Here is a 23,263-nt window from a genome sequence, read left to right as displayed (position 1 = left end):
GGTGCAGCGTGGGGGCCGAGCATATAGTAAAAAGAAGGGGCTGAAGCTGAAATAGGCCGTCGAAACAGATGAAGAGTTATGGAGCCGGAAATGATTAGCTTTGAATGAACCGTGCCGAAATGATATCCCTGCGGACCTGCAATGCTTTGAGTCTATGTCGCCATATGTTGGCATTCGAGTAGAAGCTGAAGCTCTGGAAGGCTAATTTTATGAAAGAACCTTGATTGTGTCGCTGGGGTTGCAACTTAAAACATCGAGAGCACGTAGGTTTCTCTTCCTAATTTTTTTCATCCGGCTAATAAGCGCTTCTTGCGTTCGTCTTGAAGTCGGTGCTCTTTCTTGCGAAGGCCTAAATGCTTCGCTGTGCTAACATATGTCCGATGGATCCTTGAGAAGCAGCCATTGCGAATATTGGTAGACGTTTCTTGTTCTTCGATGTCACAAATCATACACTGACTACTGAGATTATGCTGACTCCGCCAACTACTAGGCAACCTGACTTGCTTTACCGTATACTTACTACTTCAATACTTCGCTATTAAAAACCCGTCGGCTCTCTTCCTGACTTTGTGACGGTGCTTATCGTGAAAGTTGTTACGATTGAGAAAACTCCGCATAATTAAGAAAAAATTGCCGAACTAGGGATTTCAGGTTCGTCACGTTTTATTGCATTCCTTTTGCCAAGTACAGTAGACTCTCCATTAAACAAAGAAACAGCTATGCAAGCCAACTTGGGAGGGTCGAAAACAAACATAGCCACGATGCCACAGATGTAGATTTAGAAGAAGTAAGGTCTCAACGCTTACTTAAGAAGGATTGAAATATTACAGATGCATGTTACTGGAATATTTATTATCTAAGAGTGAGAAATTGGGTGAGAGATGACATAAATTGTTCGGCAACAGGGAAGCCGGAATGTAACTTCAATGGAAACGTAGGCCGATCACGTGCGACTGACAGGCCCGACTGGCTGAGGTGCCGGACAACTGAGGCCTTGATTGGCTGAAAGAAAAGAAAAAAATCACTTTAATAACGGCCAGATTTGTCAGATTTATATCATTATTGAAATGTGCCTTGCTTCCGCGAACCGTTGTGTCTGAGCTTATGGAGCCAGATCGTACATCTGTAGTACTGTGCACGATCCACGAATTCGCCACCACTAAAGAGAAGTGTTTGGTGGGCGGCAGAATTCCGAGGGGCACTTAATTTCAGTATGTGTTGGCAATGGCGTAGCATTAGCAACTGTTGATGCCTTTACCGGAAGGGACGTCAACTTCCTGTCTGGTGACGCCACTTCCGCCAGCCAATGGGCAGGTACTGAACTGATGTCACTTCCTTCCAGCCAGTATGCAAGCTTTATCCCTGATGACACCTTTCGTCCACAATGGGCTTCGGATGCTTTCACGTTAATAGGAGTAAGAATTATAACAAAGTGGCTTGTTGGGAGCGTTGGTCATGAATTTATCAAAAACAGCACTTGAAGGCACGGGCAGAAAGGTGAGAAACACACACATATGTGTGTCTCACCTTTCTGTCCGTATCTTCAAGCGTTGGTTTTGTTAAAAGAATTATAAATTGCAGCGCAGAGTACAATGATGTCTAATAGCCTTGCACAAAAAGCGGAAACATTGCGCAGCACCCACTATTCACTTGCGCGATACTTCCAATAAGATGTTCTTTCTCTCATTATGGTTGCCACTGGTTCCTCTATTGAAGAAAAAAACACACAAAAAAGGAGCAGATGTGCGAAATATTTGCGCGTATATTCACCGTCACCAAATGGCATTGTCACTAAATGTACTATTCTGACCTATGCAGCTCGACGATTCAAGACCTGCGCGAAAATAAAAACGGTTGTCGCCAACAGGTTTGCATGGAATTCCTGCGATGTTCATGGAGTTTTGGCTCTCCGCGCGATGAACATGTTAATTGAAGCTGACCACTTTTTTAGAAACTAAGTGATTCCTGTTAAGAAGCGAATAGATTTATAGATAACTGATCCTTCGCAAGAAAAAAAAAAACACGTATTTAACTATTAGATGACATCCATGAACCCCTCCTTTTTTACTGAGCACGAATGAAAATTTGTTGTTTTCTTATGAGAGTTCATGTTATTATTGTCAACTCAGTGTAAAGGTGCAAAGAGCACCTTTACGTAACGTAGTCTGCCACATCTTTGCTGCTTAGTAACATCTCTCAACATCACCGCTGCGAATCCGGCGGCTGAATAAATTCACGCGGACAAATAGAAAAAAGAGGAAAGTCTTCTGACGAAACAGCCAGCTTGGATTGACATGGTAACGCCATCACCACACATTGACACTCCACCTCAATTTCGGGTCAACAGGGGTCTGTTAATCCGTCAAAACTTTTTCTACTCAATTCATCCTAGTCTGTATTGTTTAGTGTTTTGGTTCGTGTTTTAGCCTAAAAATAAGATGCGTTTACTTCGTGTTTTCACTAGTGTTCATGTTTCCTGCTAAATAAATTAGTTATAATGTAGCTGTCGCCTACGTGATCTGTGCTAGCTTACAGTGGTCGAGAGATTTGTGTTGGGCCCCTCAAGTTGTGCGTTCGTAATTCATGCTTTATGCTTATCAAACAAGCTTTAAAACTTTCAAGCTTCCAAACCAGTTACACAACTTCCAGGGAAACTTCTTTCGTAGAGCGCCCAGCTTAATGGGACTAGTACTTTGGGGCCCGTGTTGCCACGCATCAGCCGCGGGCGAAAAGTGCGCACATGACCGGCTCTTATCGACACGCGAGCATCCCAGGCATCCGCCATGGCAACAGGTTTAGACTGCGGTACCGGGGTTAGAAACTCGCTTGACAAAAAAAGGATGAGGAAAGAAACTTCCCCTTCAGCAAAGGGGGAAAAAATTGCGTCATTGTTAGAACTGCGTCTAACACTGAAACTTCTTTGGAGTGTTCGCGTTGGACTCACCGCAAAGTGACATCTCCGTGCGTTCGCCCTCCACCGAAGTGCATGTCGAGCCCTGGGGACACTGAGAGCAGGGCCATCCTTCCCTGTACACCGGCTGGCCAATCATGTTGCCTCTGAGAGCAAGATAAAAAAATAAATTAAAACAGGTCAAGCCCGTCGAATAGTGAGAGAGGCACTAAAGATGATTTTTATTTAGAAAAACTTCGACCTCCATTCTTAGAGGCATAGAAGGGCGAATACAGAACTTCAATAAAAAAAAAAACAGCATAAAGTAGCACGGTTAAGTAATTCTTCGCAATAGTCGCCGAAATATTGTAATGCTAAATGTTAGCCTAACTTATTTTGTCATATGGTGCGCACCCTCGTGTATATTCGTACGCCCGCAAAGATCCATCACAGTTAATCCATAATGCCACAGTTTGGTGAAGTATTGAAAAAGACACACTAAAAAGATAAAGAAAAGTGAGAAATGTTGATTGTATCGGGGGGAGGGGGGGGGGGGGGGGGTTCGCCGTGTAGCCCCGCTCAATGACAGCTCATATTGGCTTGCAACAAAAAAAGGCTTGGATCGACACGCGCCTCGTTATCATTACGTGGAAACAGTAGTGAACTGCGCGAGCACGCGTGCATTATTGAAGCGAAAAGCTTCACTGCGCCAGCTTTTAGAGCCGTCAGCTGGTCCAAAGTTTGACCTTGAATGTATCTAGAGGTCAGATCATGAGCATAACTGGTGGCAGTCAGGTTCGACACCAAGGTGGTCCATAAGGTCAAGGTCAGAGGTCAAGGCTCAAGGCTCAAAGGTCAAAGTCGAGGTGGTTGACGTAATAGCCGGTGGTGTCGCTTCTCTATCTGACGTCATATAGAAGACGAGGTGCAAGAAGTCGAGGGGTATATAAGCGCGTGTGTGCGCGCTCACTGCCAGACGCCTGGGGCGATGGAGAAAGATGAACATCCTGCCGTAGCCGCACGACGAGAAGCCATATGGTCGCGAAGTTTATGTCGTTTCGAAGAAAGCAAGACGTTTAACGAATAAAAAAACCGCCAGTCGCTCGACCACAAACGTAGCCAGGGAGATGCAGCTTTTCGCTTTCGACCAGAGTTAACAAGAGCTAAATCACCAGCAATTTTTCCTCGAACACCATATGAGAGACCACCCTGGGCGTCTCTCTCAGAATCATTTATGAAGGCTTTGTGTTAAGTGTGCGTGTGTGATATTGGCGAGACTATTTTGTCGCTTAGATCAAGTACATGGCTCCCTCCACCCTCGCATAAATTTGCGTATTCTCTATATCCGCTTAAGCAAACCATTACTCCTTCCTCTTTTCACTAGAGTGTACTGGCGCAGGCCAGAGGCATGTTGTTGCTGCCGAGTTCTCCCCTTCTTCCCGCATCACAGCTTTCACTGTTACTACAAAAATAAAATAAATATAACGTTTAGCACTGGCAAGAATTTTTAGAATCGAACAAGGCAACAAGGGCTTTGCCCAACAAGTGAACACAAATGCCAATACTGCGCGGCACTTTTGCAGATAATAAACACAGATGTGTAAATTTTTTCCTCCGTGCTCACGTCATCGGCGCGGGTGTGGCACGGCTCCCACGGAAAATGTTCGTTTGCTGACAGCCCGGTAGAGCAAGAGTGAGGAAAGTGCGACAGAGGAATATATGTGGATGTATGCGAGACACGCGAAAAGAAATTGATCGATACTGTTTTCGCCTACCACGTCACGCCCCTCAACGTCACGCTATTTGCAAGCAGGGAGGGGCTTGCTGACAGTCCCGTCGCATCGCACAGGCAGACGGTCGTGTGCCGTATGCTTTCCGCTTCAGGTACTCACTCTTCGCCCTCGTTTTTCACGCATTATAGTCGTAAGCCTATCTGCATATCTCAGAAGAGAAATTCGGCACAGTATGCGCACTACCACTAGGTCTTTGCGGGAAATGCGTCTCTGAAGGGCGCAGAGAACTTATTGATGTGCACGCCCCATCTGTTTACACAAAGCGCATCTTGCAGTATTATCAGTTTGCATTTCTCCATCCCCGGCCGTGGCGGCTAAGTGGCCAACATAAATCACCTATTTTGTGCGCCATACTGAACGCAGAGCCTCAGGCATTTGAGTAAAACTTGTTGCGTGGCTAGCCGGTGCATTTCTTGGCACACATTTGGCATTACACAAGAAATAAAAGTAAATAAAGGAAGCTTAGTACCTGGAGCAACCAACAACACAACTTTACTGGCGGCTGAGTAGTCAGTATTTAATAGTCATAACACCTGCTAGTAATGCCTTGTTCTGTATTCCATTATTTTTTTTGTCTTGCGCAGCGCTGACGTCATTTCTAAAAGAATAGAAACACCGTAAGAACGTGTACTGAATTAGCTTTGGTCATCCAGGGTATTTATTCAACTTGCTCTGAAATCTCAGTGCACAGGATTGGTTTCTACCTTGTATCTGTTTTATGCAGTGTTAGCTCTATTAGCCTGCTTCCTCTAGATAGGCGTTGTTTTCGCCCCGCCTGAATGCCAAACTACGCACCAAAAAGATACATAACTACATATGCAGGCTCGGGCTCGGCCACTCTGCAGGCACTCCACCAGGATATCTACCGTTCAGCGAAGGCCAACTTGAGCAATATAACCAGGGGCCATAACGCGGACCGTGATGCTGAGCACACTGCTCCTCAGTCACCAATCAACTGAAGAAGTCATAGGCTACTGCGGCTAATTGTACTGGCTGAAGGCCAGTTCAGAGGCAGCGGCAGACGTGGGTGGCATCATCATTGTATTAATCATTTCGCAAATGAGCCAGCGCTGATCAAGCGTCGTACCCTCAGTAAGCAGATTAAAATATTTTCCACTTGCGTAATCACGCATGCAGCGAAGGGCCACAATCACTAAGTCACCGAAGCGAGTCGGACAAACTAAAATAACAGAAAAGGCCGGTAACAGGTACAGCGCTAAATACATTCCGGATTTACCTATTCACGGACAGAGGTAATGCAGCTATTACTACTTAAGTTCATGCGTCCGCGATAATGGCGAAAAGTTCGGGCGTCGAGACAAAGGGCGACGAGTGAAGTAAGCGCAATGCTCTAAGGGATTCCTACTCGACGGCAACACAATAGTGAGACAACCAGTTTTAAGCACCAGGAAGTCTCCTTTGTATACGTAAGACCACCGCTCGACATTGCAAGTGTAGCTGAGGCTAAAATCAAATTATCATACCCTTTTGGACAACACGGTTACTACGAAAAGCTGTTTCAGTGTGCAGTTACAGGTGACTGAGACGGATGAACTTATTGCTTCTTATTTATTTTCGATCAGTCTATGGCTCTAAAGACGGCACATGTAGGGTTCGTAACACAAGGACGGAACGATGAAGGCACCATGTACTCTATTTTTCGTCCTTGTATAACTAGCGCAGCATTTGCCGTCATGAGCAACCAATTCGCCCAAACGGCTACCAGTGCATCCAGTAGGACGTTATTTTAGCGTTTTTTTTTTACTTGGTGGCCATGGCGGGGAAAGAGTTGGCCGGCACATTCAATCACATGCTGTTTAGCGACAGGCGTAGGTAGGACGGAGAACAGATACATTCGTTTAGAACATTGCAAATGGTATTATGACGGCCAATAAGGTTTCTATTAAAAGAACGCTGGTGTCTCTTGAAGGAAAACTAGAGCATTTCTAAAATTCGTTTGACGCTGCGTGTGACAAACAACCAACAGCTGGAAATGTCAATATCGGAGCTACTCTAGGGAGGAGAACAAAATGGTGAAGAAAAAAATGAATGAATGAATGAATGAATGAATGAATGAGCACTCACCCCGGCTCGTAGTTGCACACCATGAAGCGTCCTCCCAGCTGGCGGCAGTCGGCGGCTCCGCAGCCAACCTTCGCGTTACGGGCCCAGGCCATCTGTGAATGACGTGGACGGTTGCGGACAGACCGAACGACATAAAATAAAGCAAGAACATGCATGGCAAGTTGCAGGATGAAAAATGCTTGCGGGGAAAGCGTGCTAAAGCGTGTCGATTGTTGTGTGTGACATGACCGCAGCACTCAACTGAAAGCTTAGCACTGAGCGCCTATATAGGCTTAAATCTTCGATTGCAGTTTAAAGAAAAACAAGCTAAAACCCAGACCTATGGGGAACTTGCGCTGAATTTTTCGGTGCCGATTGCAGCGCCATAACACACTGCCCAGCGAGAAGGGCAAGCAGTTTTGGATAGTACGGATGGATGGATGGATGGATAGAATGGATGGATGGATGGAATGGATGGAAGGTAGGAGCGTCCCCTTTGAAACGGGGCAGTGGTTGTTGCCACTATGCTCAGTTTTTTTCCTTTATTTTTGTTTAACTCTGCTGTAAGTTGTAATAAAATTCGCCATATTCTTTAAAAAAAAAAAAACGTTTTCCTAGACTTTAAAACTTATGTCACCTCTCTGCTTTTGTGCCACCGATCCTCCAACCGCTTTTTGCTAATTTCCACCGCAGATTTATTTACATGACTATTATTATCTCTAAACCCTAAGGCCCCAGGAAGTGTGACGATTAGTACTTCTCCGCGCCACCTTCAGGCGCTTATTGGCGTGAGCCTCCGCGCTCTGTCGAAGGCGCACGTGCCGTGCGTCAGCTATCTGGGCTACGCCGAGAGAAGCTAGGCAATAAGTGCTGTCAGCCAAACGCGGGTATCTAATCGCGCAGAATGTGTTCTCGCTTTTGCAGCGGCCCAAGCGGCTGACAAAATCAGTTTTGAGTCACCGAGTGGCACAATTGCAGTGACACCTTGGCAGCGCAGGTTCCCCATAGAAGGAGCCCACGAAGAAAGAGCTCGTGTTTGCCAGTTTCTTACTTTCGAGCTGGCTTCTTCCATAAGTTTACTCCAGGGGTAAACGCGTCAGCCTAATGGCACCAGTCACAAGCGGGGACAAACAGGCAGCTTGGAGCAACAACTTCATTGCTTTTATGTCGCAAAAAAACGACACGGTGGATGGAAACAACCAGGAGAAACCAAGTATTTGACCCAGGGGTATAGCGATCAGAAACAAGCTGCAATCTTACTCAGCAGTCATTTCCTACCTGCGTGAAGTGACCATTGCTGGCTGAAAAACTGTAACGGCTGACGATGGCTCCACTGGTCTGTCGGTACTCCTCCCACCAGGACCTGAGGGCCTGCTCCCAGTTGCCGTTGGGCGCCAGGAACAGGTTCTGTCCGATGTAGCCTCCTGTATCATTGTTGTTGAAACAGAAACATGAGTGTGGTATAGTGGCGTACAAAGTCGGTATTAATGATTACACTTGTGCGTTAAATGGCTGCTTCCGGCTTAGGCTTTCTTTAAGGGCAACAAGCCTGCAGGTTTGATTTACGACCGCCTGGGCTGCCACATTAACGTGGCAAATGATAGCAATCAGGAAAACAAAATTTGTTTGCTTCTTCTTAAGTGATTTTAATGACATTTTTTTATGGCGAAACGACAGCTTTTTTGTCCACACAAGAATGGATTAAAGGGGAAATTGTGTGCCGATTGCATCACTAGTGGGTACCTAGCGACACTGGGGATCGAACTCTGCTTCTCCTGCTTACGAGTAGATGCTGAAACCACAAGGCCTCCACTTGCGTTATTTCTACTTAAGTGCCCATTGAAGAGTTGCTTGCGTCATTCCGGCAACCATAGCTTTCCTGCCATAGAACCTTTTATTGCGCACTGTCCATTCGCTCTTCCTAGGCCTTTCCCCCAAGGTGAGTCCAATCCAAGGGGCTTGCTATATTATGCACATTAACCTTTCCTTCCAGGAAACGCTGCGTTTCCTCGCATATTTTCGCTCCCACTGCGCAGTATATCATTCGAAGACAACGATATCACCTAATGGTTTTAGACTCAGTTAAAATAGTTAATAATTGTTAGTGAACATGGGGTCTGCTAGGACGACCCCAATGTCTTGCCTATCCATCCTGTCTCTGAGCTTAGGAATTTCCATTCAAAACTCTCCTTAGGGAACCGTTAGCGATAGCACCACCTGCCAGAGGATCCTGGATGTACTAACGCCCCATTCTTTGTTTTCTTTCGATCCTTCTTACTGATATATGTTTGTCTAGTATTTCGGTTTTGTTCATAAACATTAGTTGCCACTCGTAGTGTGTGTTATCCCCTGGTCTTTCGGGCGCACACACATAAAAAAATTGGAAATCATCGCCCGCGCAGAGATTTAAACGAGTGTTCACGTTGCATGAAGCGACTTTTGCCAGTGACAGAGGCGGAAAACGATAATGCTATGAACTGCGATGTTTGTCTCACGACGAATGCTTTACCGTTTCAATGCGGCTCTTGAAAGGCAGGCTACCTTTCTGGGCCTTAACCAAGCCAACTGCCATTTCTGACTTCTGGCGACTTCAGGTTGACGTTTGTTTTTCTGGTACTCTGTGTCCGGTTTAAGACAATTAGGATTCATCCAAACATTTTTTGGTTTGCTGACAGTTGGCTGCAAAGTTAATAAATGACCATTTTTTGTGCCATTATTGAAAAATAAAAACGGCCAAAAGGAGTCTAAAGCTCAAAACAGTCGTATAGTAGTCATTGGTTGCCACTGTAGCTAACCGAATTAGTTCGTGCGTCCTATATGGATTGAGGCAGCAACGTCACGGAATGCTTAAGAACGCACATTTACCCAGCCTTTATGGCGTTTTCCCGAAGTAAGCGCTAGGCATATGAGTTTTTCTAAAATTGCTACCCCTACCGCAGCGGTGGCTTAGTGGTTTGAGCAGCCACCTCGTATGCGGGAGGTGCGGGGTTCGATGCCCAGTGCCGGCGGGTACCCACCGATGATACCATGGGTACAAGGTTCCCCTGTCCTGGTGCTCGGCTTAATCAGGTTGAAATGCTTCGGAAATGGGTCTTTGACCCCACCTTCAACAAACGAAAATACCTTGCGCCATGGCGTTCTTTGGCCGCAAATGCCCTTGCGCCCTGGCCATTCACTATCATCATCATCATAATCATCATCATCAATTTCTATCTCTTGCATGCTCTCTGCTCGTCACTATACTGTCTAAAGTACGGCGCCGAAAAGCTGAACGCAAGCACTCACCGACGGCCCCGCACCCGAAGCAACCGTGCTGGAAGCGGCAGCTCTGAGAGTGTAGCTGAGCCCGACGGGCCACATCTCCATCGTATTCCTGTAAAACAAAAAAAAGGTAATAGTTGACGAGAGCTGTTAATGGGTGAGAAAGACAGCGATTGTGCTGTGCGGACCGCAAACACTTTTAATAAATATTGCGTGCAAAAGGGGGCTCGGCTTACACGATGTTAATTTGAGTAATTTTTAATTCCCTATTTGTCTTAGCGCGTTGCACCTATATTTTGCTTGCATCCTTAATACGAGCTGTAGCTCATCTTTTTACACAATATTTCTTCTTTCGAAGTAATCTTTCAGACAAACCATTGAGACCTCAAATACAACTTCTAGACTTTTCGCCATTGTCTATGGTTAAGAGCTAATAGTCAGAGACGCATAGCGCTTTCGCCCTTCCTTCACGAAAAAGCGCCCGCATCAAGGCCTACAAATGATAAGCCCACCTCAAATACAATACTACGCAGGGAACATCCTCGAAAGTACGCAATCTCAAGTTGCGTTGAATAACATTCTTACAGCTTTTTGCAGTGACGTCACAGCACCACATTTATTAGAAAAGCAGGTGTGCATAGTGAACCTGCCTGTTTTTGTAATCCACCCGCCACCATTAACTCCGGACAACACCCTGGGAGCTAAACGTGGTTCGCTATCAGGGCGCTCGTGAGGTCGCGTGGAAGACGTCTATTCAACAGCAAAGAGAACGCGGGTGTTTTCGAAAGACCGCGGCATGCTGCTCTAGCGACGCCGTCAAACAATGAGAAAACAATGAGCGTTCGGCTAGCGCAGAGAAACATGTACAAATGACCAGGAATACTGCCCCCCCCCCTCCCCCCTTCTTTAAGTCAACGACCCGCTGCCTTCCGCACACCCACCATGCGAAGCATATCGGCGGCTGGAGGGAAGCCTGGCAGGTCTCCAGATGCCAGCGTGCGACGCAGCTGGTTGTGGAGTCGAGTGATGCGTATCACCTCATCGGGGCTAACCGCTTGCAGCAGGGTGCCGTTGAAGGCGCCCCAGTAGCCTGGCCGCACTAGGTTCAGCGTGATGGGGAAGGGCCATACCCGGGGAGGCCGCGGTTCCCGAGTCGGGGTGTGCGGCCTCTGGTGCGGCTTCCACCACGACGGGAGGGGAATAGGGAAAGGCCGGTGGCGCGGCGGAGGCTGCTGGAGAGGCGGTTCCTGCGGAGACTGCGGCGGAGGGTCCTGGGGCTGCCATGTACCCCCCGATGCGAACACCAGGTTGAAGGCTACTCCGAGCACCAGAGCGGCCAGCAAGGCCGCCAATAGGCTTCTGCGTTGTGGGGAAGGAGAGAAGAACAATGAAGGTACAGGCAGTGATAAGAAGCCTTTGATGTTTCTCAGTTAGAGAAGGAAATCACCTCAGTAACAAATACGTTGACGACAACGACGACGGCAGAGCAAAAACAAAACAAGCTAAGTATTGCACCATGGCCAATCCACCGCCGCGGGGTATGTGAATTAAACCTGAGGTCATCATCATCATCATCAACATCAACAAGCCAAGTTTTTGACACATGTGGTTCGTTCGTACGGCGTGGAAAATTTTTTGAGGTTCTTATTTTTAATGTTGCGGTGAAGGGCACAAAAATTCGACGTAAGTTCGTCTTGCGCTATAAGAGAAATAAAATAGACGGAAAAGTGATGTGCAGTTTTCGACACCAGTCCAAACTCGCTATGTTGGCAGCGACGTCAATGAAGTGTGGCGGTTATGCAGCCCTCTCCGAAAAATTGTTCTTTTAATCTGGCCGTACAACGAACCTCCAGACCAATGTATATCACCTTAAGGTGTCCTATGTAAACAGAATTCATCACGACAGCTTGTAGCTCCCTCTTAATCCTGGCCGCTTTTCAGCATTACCACTGACCACTCGTGCAGCTTGTCGGAAAACAAATGCTTCATCACAGCAGGCTGTATTAATGCTAGCGTCAATTGGCACAAAGAGCCCTGTGCGCCAGTAGGAAGCCTCGGTAGAATATGTTCAGATCTCGCGAATTCGCCCATGCAGTCTCACTAAGCATTAAGCCCGTGAGTTATTTCCTGTTTGGAACACGCAATAAAATTGCCGAAAGCGTAACTCGCGGAAGAAAAAAAATTCTTGTTCGTAGCTTTAATCAGCTAACGAGTACTAAGCTCCGCCATATTCTAGGTGAATAAAAATTATATCTGCATTCGAAAAGAAATGTAGTGCTATTCGGATTCTGTGCACTTGTGGTGTTAGGCGACCTCTAAAAGCAAATAATAAATATGCGGCGCACAATCCCCCCAAAGCAAATTTTGGAACTTCGATTTCTACCTCCACCTCCACGAGCCTCTCATTTTCCTTCTCCAGTCTGCTCTACCCCTGAAGAGTATTTTAGACTTATGAAGCTTGAAAATGACTTGGAGATGATTGCGCAGTGAAGTTGGATAAGAAATACACGCGAAAAATAAAACTTTCTTGAACGACATGTTAGCCGCGCTTGCAACCGGTTGAACTACTAATCATGCTATGATTTCCAAGTACCTTCAGGAAAAAAATTGGCAAAATTTTCATCACTGAAGTTTCCAGCCTGTACGTGCTTTTTCTTGTTTTCTTTCGGTGTCATTAAGCTGCTTTGATGAATTTCAAATTTGGGCTTGTTTTTGTCAAATACGTGCTAATGAATGGCACCTTCCTCTTGATTCTCTGTGAACCGCTGGTAAAGTCTGGATCTCATTTAGTCACCAGCATTTTACCGTGTGGCAGCTTCAGCAGAAAGCTGACGCGCAGCGCGTGTTCAGAAGAAATAAACAAGCATAAATGGGCAGGTGACAAAGATTCGAAAGGCTTTGCGAGCGTTGGGGCAATCAAATTAGCCAAAGCCGTAAAAGCATTTCAGAGCGTGCCGCAAAAGACTAATTTATTATGTGCGTCGGCGTGAACAGAAAATACCCACTATAATTCTCGGAACCGCGATCAAAGTGTGCGCTGTCGGCCGTTGGCACAGACAGAGTAAGTCCCGCCCTCTTGTAATCCGGTTAATGTACAGTGGTGAGAAATATGGGAGAGAACAAGCTTTTTGACTCATATTTGCAAATTTTCTGGTTATTTCTCTGCTAGAATTTTGAGAATGACTCCTGCATATTATGCCGTAAGAGGAAAACTACTTAGGAAAAAGTGTGCTTGTCGCACATAATTACGAAGTAATCAAGAAATTAACGCTCTAACATTGTTCTCTTCCATATTTCTCACGGCTGTACGCAGTGGTGCTGGATTCGAAACCCAACTCTTTCTCCGTCCACCCCGCCAGCCCTAGAATGAAATGGGCTGAGTAATGGTTGCTGTAACTGTAGCACAGCTGTAGCATGTGATGTGGACAATTAGAAGTATTTAAGGAAAGTACTCGGAAGTATATGCAGCAAAATGTGGTATTTAGTTGCTTTTTTGTTGTTGTTGAAAGGAAGAGTAGTAAAAGACAGGAAGCAAGCCCAACATATAAACACGGTGTTCTTCTGCCAGGTAGTTCTAAAGTATGCTATATGTTTAATTCAAACGTAAAGCCCATTGGCAAATAAGATACATTACAGCGAAATAGGTACGGTTTTAATGTGCTTTAAGTAGGCAGGGCATGCGTCTCATTTCAATTTATAAATAGTGAATTCGGAATGAGCGCAATTAAGTATTTCTCACCTCGCTAAGAAAGCTTGAGTAGCATTATCACAACAGAACGCAGTCTCTTTGCAATATGTGGCACCGCAAACTGTAGCACTCAAACTGATAAGGAGGGACTAAGAACGCAGGCGTTTGTCGAGATTTTACTCTCGAAGATGATAAGAAACGGAACATTATGAATTACAATAAGTACTGGAATTGAATATGTTCAGCGGGGATAGTTTGCATGAAACTTGGCGCCAAAAGTTGTTGGGCTGTGTTCAAGATCATGTTAAATTACCCTGTTCTGCTTATTATAAAAAATTACAAAAAAAAACTCATCGCGACCGTGACATTTCCAACTATATGCACTTCATAGTGTTACACGGGCTCTTCGCGTAGGTTTAATTTACGCGTGATGCAGTATATTAACCCCAAGCGCCAATACAGCGCTGAAAAGTGCAGCGTGCTTTCTGGTTGGATGAAGCAGATGGTATTCTGTTTTCGAGTATCAAGTGGTTTTTTTCTATTTTAATGTCACGTAGCCCGTATGCAGTACCGGAACCTATCATCAGAAGTAGTGTTAGAGTCAAGGAAGGTTGCCAAGGTCATCCTGGTTGAATTGAAGGGACTCGCTACGTCCGTCATCCCCATAGCATAGTTGCCGGGCGTTTTCCCTCTTTATTTTGCATTAAAGTTCGGCCTGCTAATACTTTTCATGCATAGACGTTTGTTTCTGATTGAATCTATATCCAGAATAATATTGTTACTCGATGTACCATTTTCTTCTTGCGTTTGAAGCTCAGGTTTTTAAATCAGGCATCATAACCATTATAAGGTCTCTTTGCTCGCACACAAAATGTTGCCGTAATTTAATAACAGCAGCGAATTAGATACACTGTCAATAAAATATTGCAAAATTGCTGCCTGTCAGTGGCTGTTTTAAGCAAACAATACGCTGAAGCGTGTTCTTTTTTTCTGTGAAACGTATACTACAAGACTGTCCACCAGTCAGTTTCCGTATGATGCTTTGCACTAATTAAGCCTCATCGTACAACAGAACCTTTGTTCATAAGTGGCAGAGTTAAGCTCCAAGTTACGGAGTGTTACCGAGTTTCATTGGCCGCGTTTTAATCCCATCGAGTTTTCCAGTAGCGAACGCTCTAAATAAAAAAAACTCGCAATTTCATCAGCAAAACAGCGCAAGTAAAGAAGTAGAGATAAATATAAAAAATAAATGCGGTGTAATTAAGAACTAGTGCTTCACGGCCGAATGTGTCTATATTTATAAGGAAAAAGTTTGAACATGGCCTCTTTCTCGGATGGCACCAAACCTCGCTATTTAATTACTCTGTCTCAAGCAAAAAAAAAGTCACTGACTTACGGTCTTGTCATATTTTGCACGGGCGAATTGTCACGACTTGAACGCTTCGGGGTTTAATGCGTGCTGCTTAAACACTCACCGCCTTTTAAATTGTAAAGCGATAAGGAGAACTCATTTTATGATTGCTCACTTCCATTGTATATTTTTTCTTGACATGATTATCCGCGCACAAGATTACTTTTCGCGCTATATGCGTATATATCTTTTAAATACGCGGATGGCATACTGATACGGGCACGTCGCTCTGTGAAACTCATTTCCGCATTATCAGAACAGCTGCGATCTTTTTTATGAGTACTGGCTCTAAAAGACAGGCGATTAACTTAGGCCTAAATTCAAGCCTATCTAGCTTGTACTTGACTGAGGAATGCCTCTGTGAGATTAAAAGATGAACGGCAATAGCCAGAAAGAAAATCAGAAATAACTGATGAGATATGGCGTTGGAAGAGATGACACGCCTCGGCATGTCAGTCAAGAAGTGGTTCGAATGATTGCGCCATGACGCGACAGAAACCGATAGAAATGTATGTAGTTGTATATGTGGCCTCTACAAGTCATGATATGCCGCGTACTATCAGCGCACTGCGCCAAAGATGCGTACCTGAGATGAACACATAGATTAGGTGCTTAACAGCCGTGTTATTGGCCTATGCTTCTGGGCAAATGAAGATAACACGCCAACCTAGGAAAACTCCTTGCGCACTGCCTTTTAGGTGCTGGTGGAACTAAAATCAATTTGGCACTCGCCTCGGGCGACCCGGCAGTGTTTTGAATTGTTAATGCCAGCCGCAGGTATACTGCTTCGAGTCGATATCAATATACGCTGCGATCATACACGTTGAGATACCCATGCTCAATCTATTAGCTTGAAACCTTGACGCACTCAGCGACGGAATTCCGTCCATCCAGTTCACATTCGGGGCACCTTGGGCACCCATCGAAGCATGCGAGCTGCTTTAGATTAGGCTGCAGTAGTGTTAAACGTACTATTTGCTAGCACCACATTAAAAGAAAATCACCTGTAACATACATTTAGCTATTGTTGCATTGGATCAGCTCTGTAAGACTATCTGTAAGGGACCATTAACAGCATGTCCTTGTTAGCTAATAACCGATGAGTAGAGTATCAGCTTGCAGAAGCAGCGATGAGAAAGCACCCGCATTAATGACGAGCATTTAAAACAGCGACAGAAGCGAGTCGATCTTAAGCTTTGTCCAAAGTTCCTTGCACGGGGTGAGGCTTGCAAAAATCTTTGCCAGGCTCACCACAATGCAGGTCGTAGCAGCTTATACCGATACGCTGCCTTCAGCGGCTATATGCACCTGCTATAAGGAAACACTTGGCCATGAAATACCTGATTTCCGTTCTCCACCCCAATGTCAAAGTAAAAAAAAATCCTCAGGATGTAGGAAAGAGCACTGCCGACTTGCGAATTCCTTCAAGAACACCCTAGCAAACGCACTCACACCAAATGTAAATAAACAAAAATTTTGAGGAAAGTACTATCCTTGCATACAATGAAAACCTTAAAAGAAAAAAAAAATGAAGAGGTACCGTATTTACTTGTGAATAGGTAGACCTCTTTTTTTCTGTTGTCAATATTGCGAACACTGTATTCAGGGTCGGCCAATGGGCGAATTACGGCCAGTTGGGGGCGCAAACCAGGCTTGAAGAAATGCGGGTAATAAAAGGAGAAAAGGACCCCTACGACGCTACTGTGAAAACACCTGGCTTCTGGCTTTAATTGAGCAAAGGTTTCTCGTGTTCCCTGCAACTCAAGAGAGCCACGCAGAACATGCAAAGGTAAGCCCGATACGAAGACAAGCACGGAGCCCCACCATGGTATCGCTTCGTACACCTCAATGTAAAACCGCAGCTTGTGCCTGACGCCCAGACGGGCGGCGTCATGACTGCGGAGCGTAGGCGACAGTTCGCGGAAGCATTCAGGCGAGCCGTCATCTTACGCTGGTAGGTGTCGGTAAATTTAATGGCAGCCCACCCGAGTTCAATGTTGCCGCCGTGTTCACGTCAGATACGGAGAAAATCAGCGAGAGCGCTTTTGCGCTTGAACTAACGAAGCCACACCTTGTTTGCACCCGTGGAGTATTACCGCCGCTCTCACGCAACATCGTGATTCTGCTGACAGTGAGTATGTCTGTCGAGCTTTAATACAGCGAAATGAATTGCAGGGACCATGAATGTAAAGTTGAGAATAGCGAATTCCGCATACATGGGCATTAACTCAAAAACGCTATCGCGTCATATCCTTAAGGGCGGCGCTTAAGTGTTCCTGCAATTTTTGTGTTTTTTTTGCTTTTCAGTTCGACGCTGGGACTGGCTGCGCAGGCTGCGCATGCGCGGTAAAAGTGCTAATCTGCATCCCCTCCGTTACTCTCTCCCCTGCTCGACGCGCGCCCGTTCTCCCGACTACCTGTGCCCTTCTCCATATCCTTTCCCGCTCGGAGCTGCTCCTACTTCGCGGTTGATTCTTTTTTAAACACCTGTAACCTCCGAGGATTTGTCAGGCGCAGATACACGACTTTCGGCCTCCATCCACTCCTTCGTGGAAAATAAAACATGTATGTATGTATGTATGTATGTATGTATGTATGTATGTATGTATGTATGTATGTATGTATGTATGTATGTATGTATGTATGTATGTATGTATGTATGTATGTATGTATGTATGTATGTATGTATGTATGTATGTATGTATGTATGTATGTATGTATGTATGTATGTATGTATGTATGTATGTATGTATGTATGTATGTATGTATGTATGTATGTATGTATGTATGTATGTATGTATGTATGTATGTATGTATGTATGTAAAGAACTTCATTGTAAAGCACGAACCGCATACGCACCTGAAACCAGCAGCGCGAATCGCACCTTGTTAGCCTCGTCGTATATTACCCAGCACAGTTATTACAGCTCTCGCTCTATAAATTGCAGAGGCATTCGATTAGAAACGGCGCGCAAATCGAATTTTGTGCCGATGCGCTGTTATGCTACGTTTCATTAAAAAAAATCAAGAATATGCGGTGTACAGGCCACCGATGATCCACTCTCAAAATACGGACGTCGAGAACTTAATTTTTTTAAATTCCATCTCTGAAGGGCATTTCAGCCGTTATAATTCTGAATATGATGTAGAGATGATTGCGTAGTAAATTTCCTTAAAAGACATATGCGCAAGCAGTTTAACTTCCTAGAACACGTTAGTCGGGTTAACTAGTGAGCCCACTAATCGCGTTATGGTTTGGAAACTCCTCCATGGAAAAACATAGCAAAATTTTAATCACTGATGTTAGGTTTGGTTGGTCAGCGCGATTGAGGTGCATTGATGGATCCCAACGTTAGGGTGTTTTTTTGCTAAATACGTGCAAATGAATTCATTTATCTTCCTGATTACCTGTAGATAGATAGATAAAGAGGAGGAGAGAAAGGCAGCGATGTTAACCAGAAAGGGGTTCCGGTTGGCTACCTTGCTCTGGGGAATAGGAATTAGGGGACTAAAAGGAGGAAGAGAGAAGGGAAAAAAGGCATAACACACACACACGAACAACGCGTCACTGATTGCCTGTAAACCGTCGGTAAAGTGCCAATCTTTTTTAGCAGTTTGCATCTTACCGGGGACAGTTGCAACGAAAAGCCGGCCCCCAGCACACTCAAAACAAATAAGGGGACGCAAAATTGGCAGCTGACCCACTTTCTGTAGGCTTCGACAGTATTGGCGCAATCGAATTATCCAAACCCGTCAAAGCAGTTCGGAGCGTACCATAAACGACTTGCTGATGACGTGCGTCAGAGCAAAAAAAAAAAGCAGCATTATTGTCGGAACCGCGCACACTGTGTATGTTACCTACTGCACTGGTTGTTGGTACGGACAGAGTAATTCTTGGCTTCCCGTAGCCCCGGGTTATGCATGAGGTGTTGATGGGGCCCAGAGGCAACGCTTTGCCCTCCCAAGTAATGGAATTGGCTTAAAAATGAGTTGCTGTGAGGAGAGCACAGTCGCCGCTTGTGATGTGGGCAGCTTACTACGGATGTCACACTAACAACTACATAAGAAAAATGCCGTAAAATATATGCAGCAAATTACGTTATTTAATAGCATGTGTAATATTTTATAGTATATTTCATATTATAGTATACTATACCAGCATTCAAGAAAATATTCCAGATTTCTGGTTACTACTTATAGCCGAGTGCTGAATAGCATATTTAAACTAAGAAAAAACAAACTTGGAGGACGCCTAAGCTACGCTTTTAAGAGCAGAACGTCTCGGCGTTATCAAGCCGCCACCGCTTATCCTCGGCTGCTATTGGGAGCCGCGCGTGGGGAGGAGGTGCCGGTTCGCTTCTTATCGGCAGCTGCAATTAGCCATGGCGCGCGGGGGAGGGGGAGTGCTGGTTCCGCGCATTGACTGAGCACTTGCGCCAGGCCTCTGCTGCTGGCGCGCCTGGTATTTTTCACCAAGAACGACGCGATGAAGCCGGAGAAGCTTTAGCCTACGGCAATGACACCGGCTTTTCCGCCGCACAAGCTCCTTAAAATTTTGGCGTTAATAACTTCCATTTTCTTCTGCTTTAGGGAGGGAGTACGATGTGTCTCATTAAAACGCAGCCTACATAGAAAAATTATAGATGGTGAGGAGCCCGCAGTGGGAGGAATAAAGAGTTTCACGCCACACTAATCAAGTTAGGGTTGCGTATAACAAACCATATCAGCCGTCTTGCAATTTACGGAAGCGCGAGGTCTTATTCGTACAGACAATGAGGGCCTAACAACGTAGGCGGTCGTAGATTTTTTTTATCTCAGGTATAGTGCGAAACGGAGATATATTGGGGAAACAGAGCATGTCAAGTTACAATATTCACTGTAATTGAATACGAGCTTCCAGGAGGGGTAAGCGGTGACTGAGACATGAAAATGTTTCCAACAAGGTATTACACTCGGTTCAAGATCGCAGTTTAATTACCCCCCGTAGTTCTGCCTTGCTTAAAAAATAAAAACCCATTGCTACCTGGGATGCTGCTGCAGCCGTATGCTACCGCGTAAAATACGGGGCACTTGATCGCGTTAGCCCAGCTGATCGCTTCGGTTTGATTCATGTCTGCGGCAATACGTTACTTTTCAGCGCCGACGCTGCATGCAACTTACAGCGGAATTTCCTAATAAGAGGAGGGTGCTCGTGTCGTTATTTTCTGGTACCTAAGGATCTCTTGCCATCAATGTTTTGCGCTTACTTTCTGCCAGGTGCTAATTTTTAGCACATGAATCTTTTTTACGGACGGCTGCGTGATCTACAGTTCTAATAATATTTTATTTATTTATTTATTTATTTATTTATTTATTTATTTATTTATTTATTAATACTGCAATCCCAGGAAGGGATTTTCGCAGGGTGAGCATACAGAAAATAGGTAAGTACAAATATTAAGAAAAAAAAAAGTACAAAGGCCACAAATAATTAATAAGCAACAAAACACAACAGCAAAAATGAAAGGCTCAATGACGTTATTTGATGCACGCATTTCCCAATTCCATTTGAAGTTCAAGCTTAAAAATCAGGCAAATTAACCGCAACACATAGTCTTCTTGCTCGCATATGAAATGTTGCAGCAAAGGAAAAACAGTAACAAATCAGAAACTGGGTGAACATAAGTATTAAAACATTCTCCCCAACAAGCTGCTGTTTTACGCAAACAATATTTTCAATGAAAATCGCTTTTTTTTTTCTCTGAAACAATTTACAGTATGGCTGCGGGCTTGTTCCACCATCACGTGCAGAACTAAATAAATATCTTCGGAATAAAACCTTTGCTCACATGTCACACAGTTATGTTCCAAGTTTCGGGGAGCACGTGAATGGCACTGGCCGCGTGTTATTCCCGTCGTTTGTGCCGCTAGCGAAAGATGTACATAAAAGGAGTCCCCTTTTCCACTGGGAAGCAGGCAAACGCTGAAGTGACATATAAATATAAATTGGACATTAATACTGAGAACTACAGTCTCGCTGCTGAATATGTCGAAGTTCAATGTAAAAAAAAGTTTGAACATTACCTCTTTAGTGGTTGGTAAAGCATAAACGTCTCCCTATAATTACTCTTAGTATAAAGCAAGAAAACGTGGTTGACTTACGGTCTTGTCATGTTGTGCACGAGCGAGTTGTCTTGACTTCACTGTTCCAGAAAGTCAATGCGTGCTGCTTAAATACGCTCTGCCTCGTGACGCTATAGAGCGATAACAAGAACACTTTTAGCAATTTCCTACTTCCGTTCAGTTTTTTTCTGCTTGGTGTTGATTTTTGTTATCAGCAGAAATATATTGAGCGTTACATGCGTATATATCATGTTATCATGAGGATGGCATACTGATATTGGAATGTCTTGCCGACGAATACATATGCGCATTATCAGAACAACTGAGGGACTTTTTGTGAACACTCTCAAGGAGAGATAGGTGACTAACTTCTGTCTAAAAGGAAGCCCATTTAGGTTGTACACCAGCTCATGTCTGAAAAGTCACTGTGAGAGATTGAAAGACGAAGTATAAGAGTGAAAAAAGAAAGATAATAAGAACCTATTGATGGGAACGTGGCGTTAGCAGATATGACTTGCCCCGGAATGCGACTCAAACAGTGGTTAGTGTGATTTAGACTTAGTGTGTTCGCAAGAGGGAGAACTTTATATTTGTGTTATCTACAAGTCACGATCTGCAGCCCTAGTGTCAACGCAGCGCATCAGAAATGCCCACCCCACATGCCACTTATGTTAATCATAACACAGATAACATAAATAAAATTGTATGCCTTTGTGCATGACGTGGCTGAGACCAACCTAGTTTTCTATGACGCTTTCCAATTGTAATAGCAGCTATATAGACTCGTGAGCAGGGGAAAAAGAACACGGATGACACTTAAGATTGCTTACGTGCTTTAAATGCGAAAGCAATGTCTCATCGCGAGCTCTGTTGCGAGGTTCACTAAAGATTCCTTCTTTTTTAATGTCATAACTACGCATTAGCATAAAGTCGTAACAAAACGCATACATTAGGCTCACGTTTATTAGCCAGAAAGTGGTTTATGGTTTATGGGGGTTTAACGTCCCAAAGCGACTCAGTCTATGAGAGACGTTGTAGTGAAGGGCTCCGGAAATTTCGCCCACCTGGGGTTCTTTAACGTGCACTGACATCGCACAGCACACGGGCCTCTGGAATTTCGCCTCCATCGATATTGGACCGCCGCGGCCGGGATCGTACCCGCGTCTTTCGGGCCAGCAGCCGAGCGCCATAACCACTCAGCCACCGCGGCGGCTATTAGCCAAAAAATACTCCGGCTTTGCGGCCTGTAGGTTGCGTGGTCGCCTTGCTGTCTGAAGGTCCTTGGTTCAATACCGGGCACCTTTGGGAATAAAATTCGTATATTTGTCTTTGCTCCAGACGTCACTGCAGTATGGTCTACTTTTGACGTCATGCGGGAGCATTGTGACGTCACTGAGGAATTTCGGGCCATGAACGCCATGGACGGTCACGGACTCCCACTTTTGTGCAAAGTGTTTCGCCTGAGAATTTACACATTTTTTTAAACTGGGAATTTTCAGTAAGAAGAGCGCGTTTGTCGGTATAACATTGTCAGCGTTTAAGTGCATCAGAATACAGCTAAAGCGTGGTAACTAGCTGGATGGTTAACAAATATTGAATAGTTAACTTTCTAACTATTACCGTTAGGCTCCTTAATTACTGGGAAGCGTGTAGCTAGCCCACCGTAAGTAATATGCATATCAGCTTTTAAAATTTCGGGAACGCGGTTACACTCGGTGCTATGGCCAAGCAAGTTTTGGCTGCATCGCGGCAAAATACATGCGCTAAGAAGCTTGCAGGCTAAGCGACCTCTCCAGTGAGCATAACTCGTCGAAATAGCCCAAATATGTTCGGCCACAGCACCGAGGGTAACCGCGTTTTCCAAATTCTATAAGCTCATATGAATATTATTTACAGTGGGCTACAGGCCTCATAATAATTAAAGAGCCTAACAGTAGTAGCTGAAAAGTAAACTATTCAGTATTACTTAATCAGACTGCTAGTTAACGCGTCTTGGCTGTATTCGGATGTTGCTGCAGCGCTAACAACGCTATGCCGAGAAAAGTGCTCTTCAA

At 44.9% G+C, this 23,263-nt stretch overlaps 1 protein-coding gene across 1 annotated transcript; it reads right to left on the bottom strand.

Moving 5' to 3' along the window:
• Positions 1-688: 688 nt before the first annotated feature.
• Positions 689-21,276, bottom strand: LOC144097214 (scoloptoxin SSD976-like). Its single transcript, XM_077629966.1, has 7 exons — positions 21,249-21,276; positions 10,950-11,367; positions 10,033-10,120; positions 8,026-8,171; positions 6,769-6,860; positions 2,945-3,057; positions 689-1,002 (listed from the first exon to the last, which is right to left on the bottom strand). The coding sequence occupies exons 1-7, from the start codon at positions 21,257-21,259 to the stop codon at positions 944-946; spliced, it is 927 nt and encodes a 308-aa protein (XP_077486092.1). The 5' UTR covers positions 21,260-21,276; the 3' UTR covers positions 689-943.
• Between the last annotated feature and the right edge of the window lie 1,987 nt (positions 21,277-23,263).

Source organism: Amblyomma americanum, chromosome 7, assembly GCF_052857255.1.
Source record: "Amblyomma americanum isolate KBUSLIRL-KWMA chromosome 7, ASM5285725v1, whole genome shotgun sequence".
Taxonomy (NCBI): domain Eukaryota; kingdom Metazoa; phylum Arthropoda; class Arachnida; order Ixodida; family Ixodidae; genus Amblyomma; species Amblyomma americanum.
This window is presented reverse-complemented; position numbering and strand designations above follow the sequence as displayed.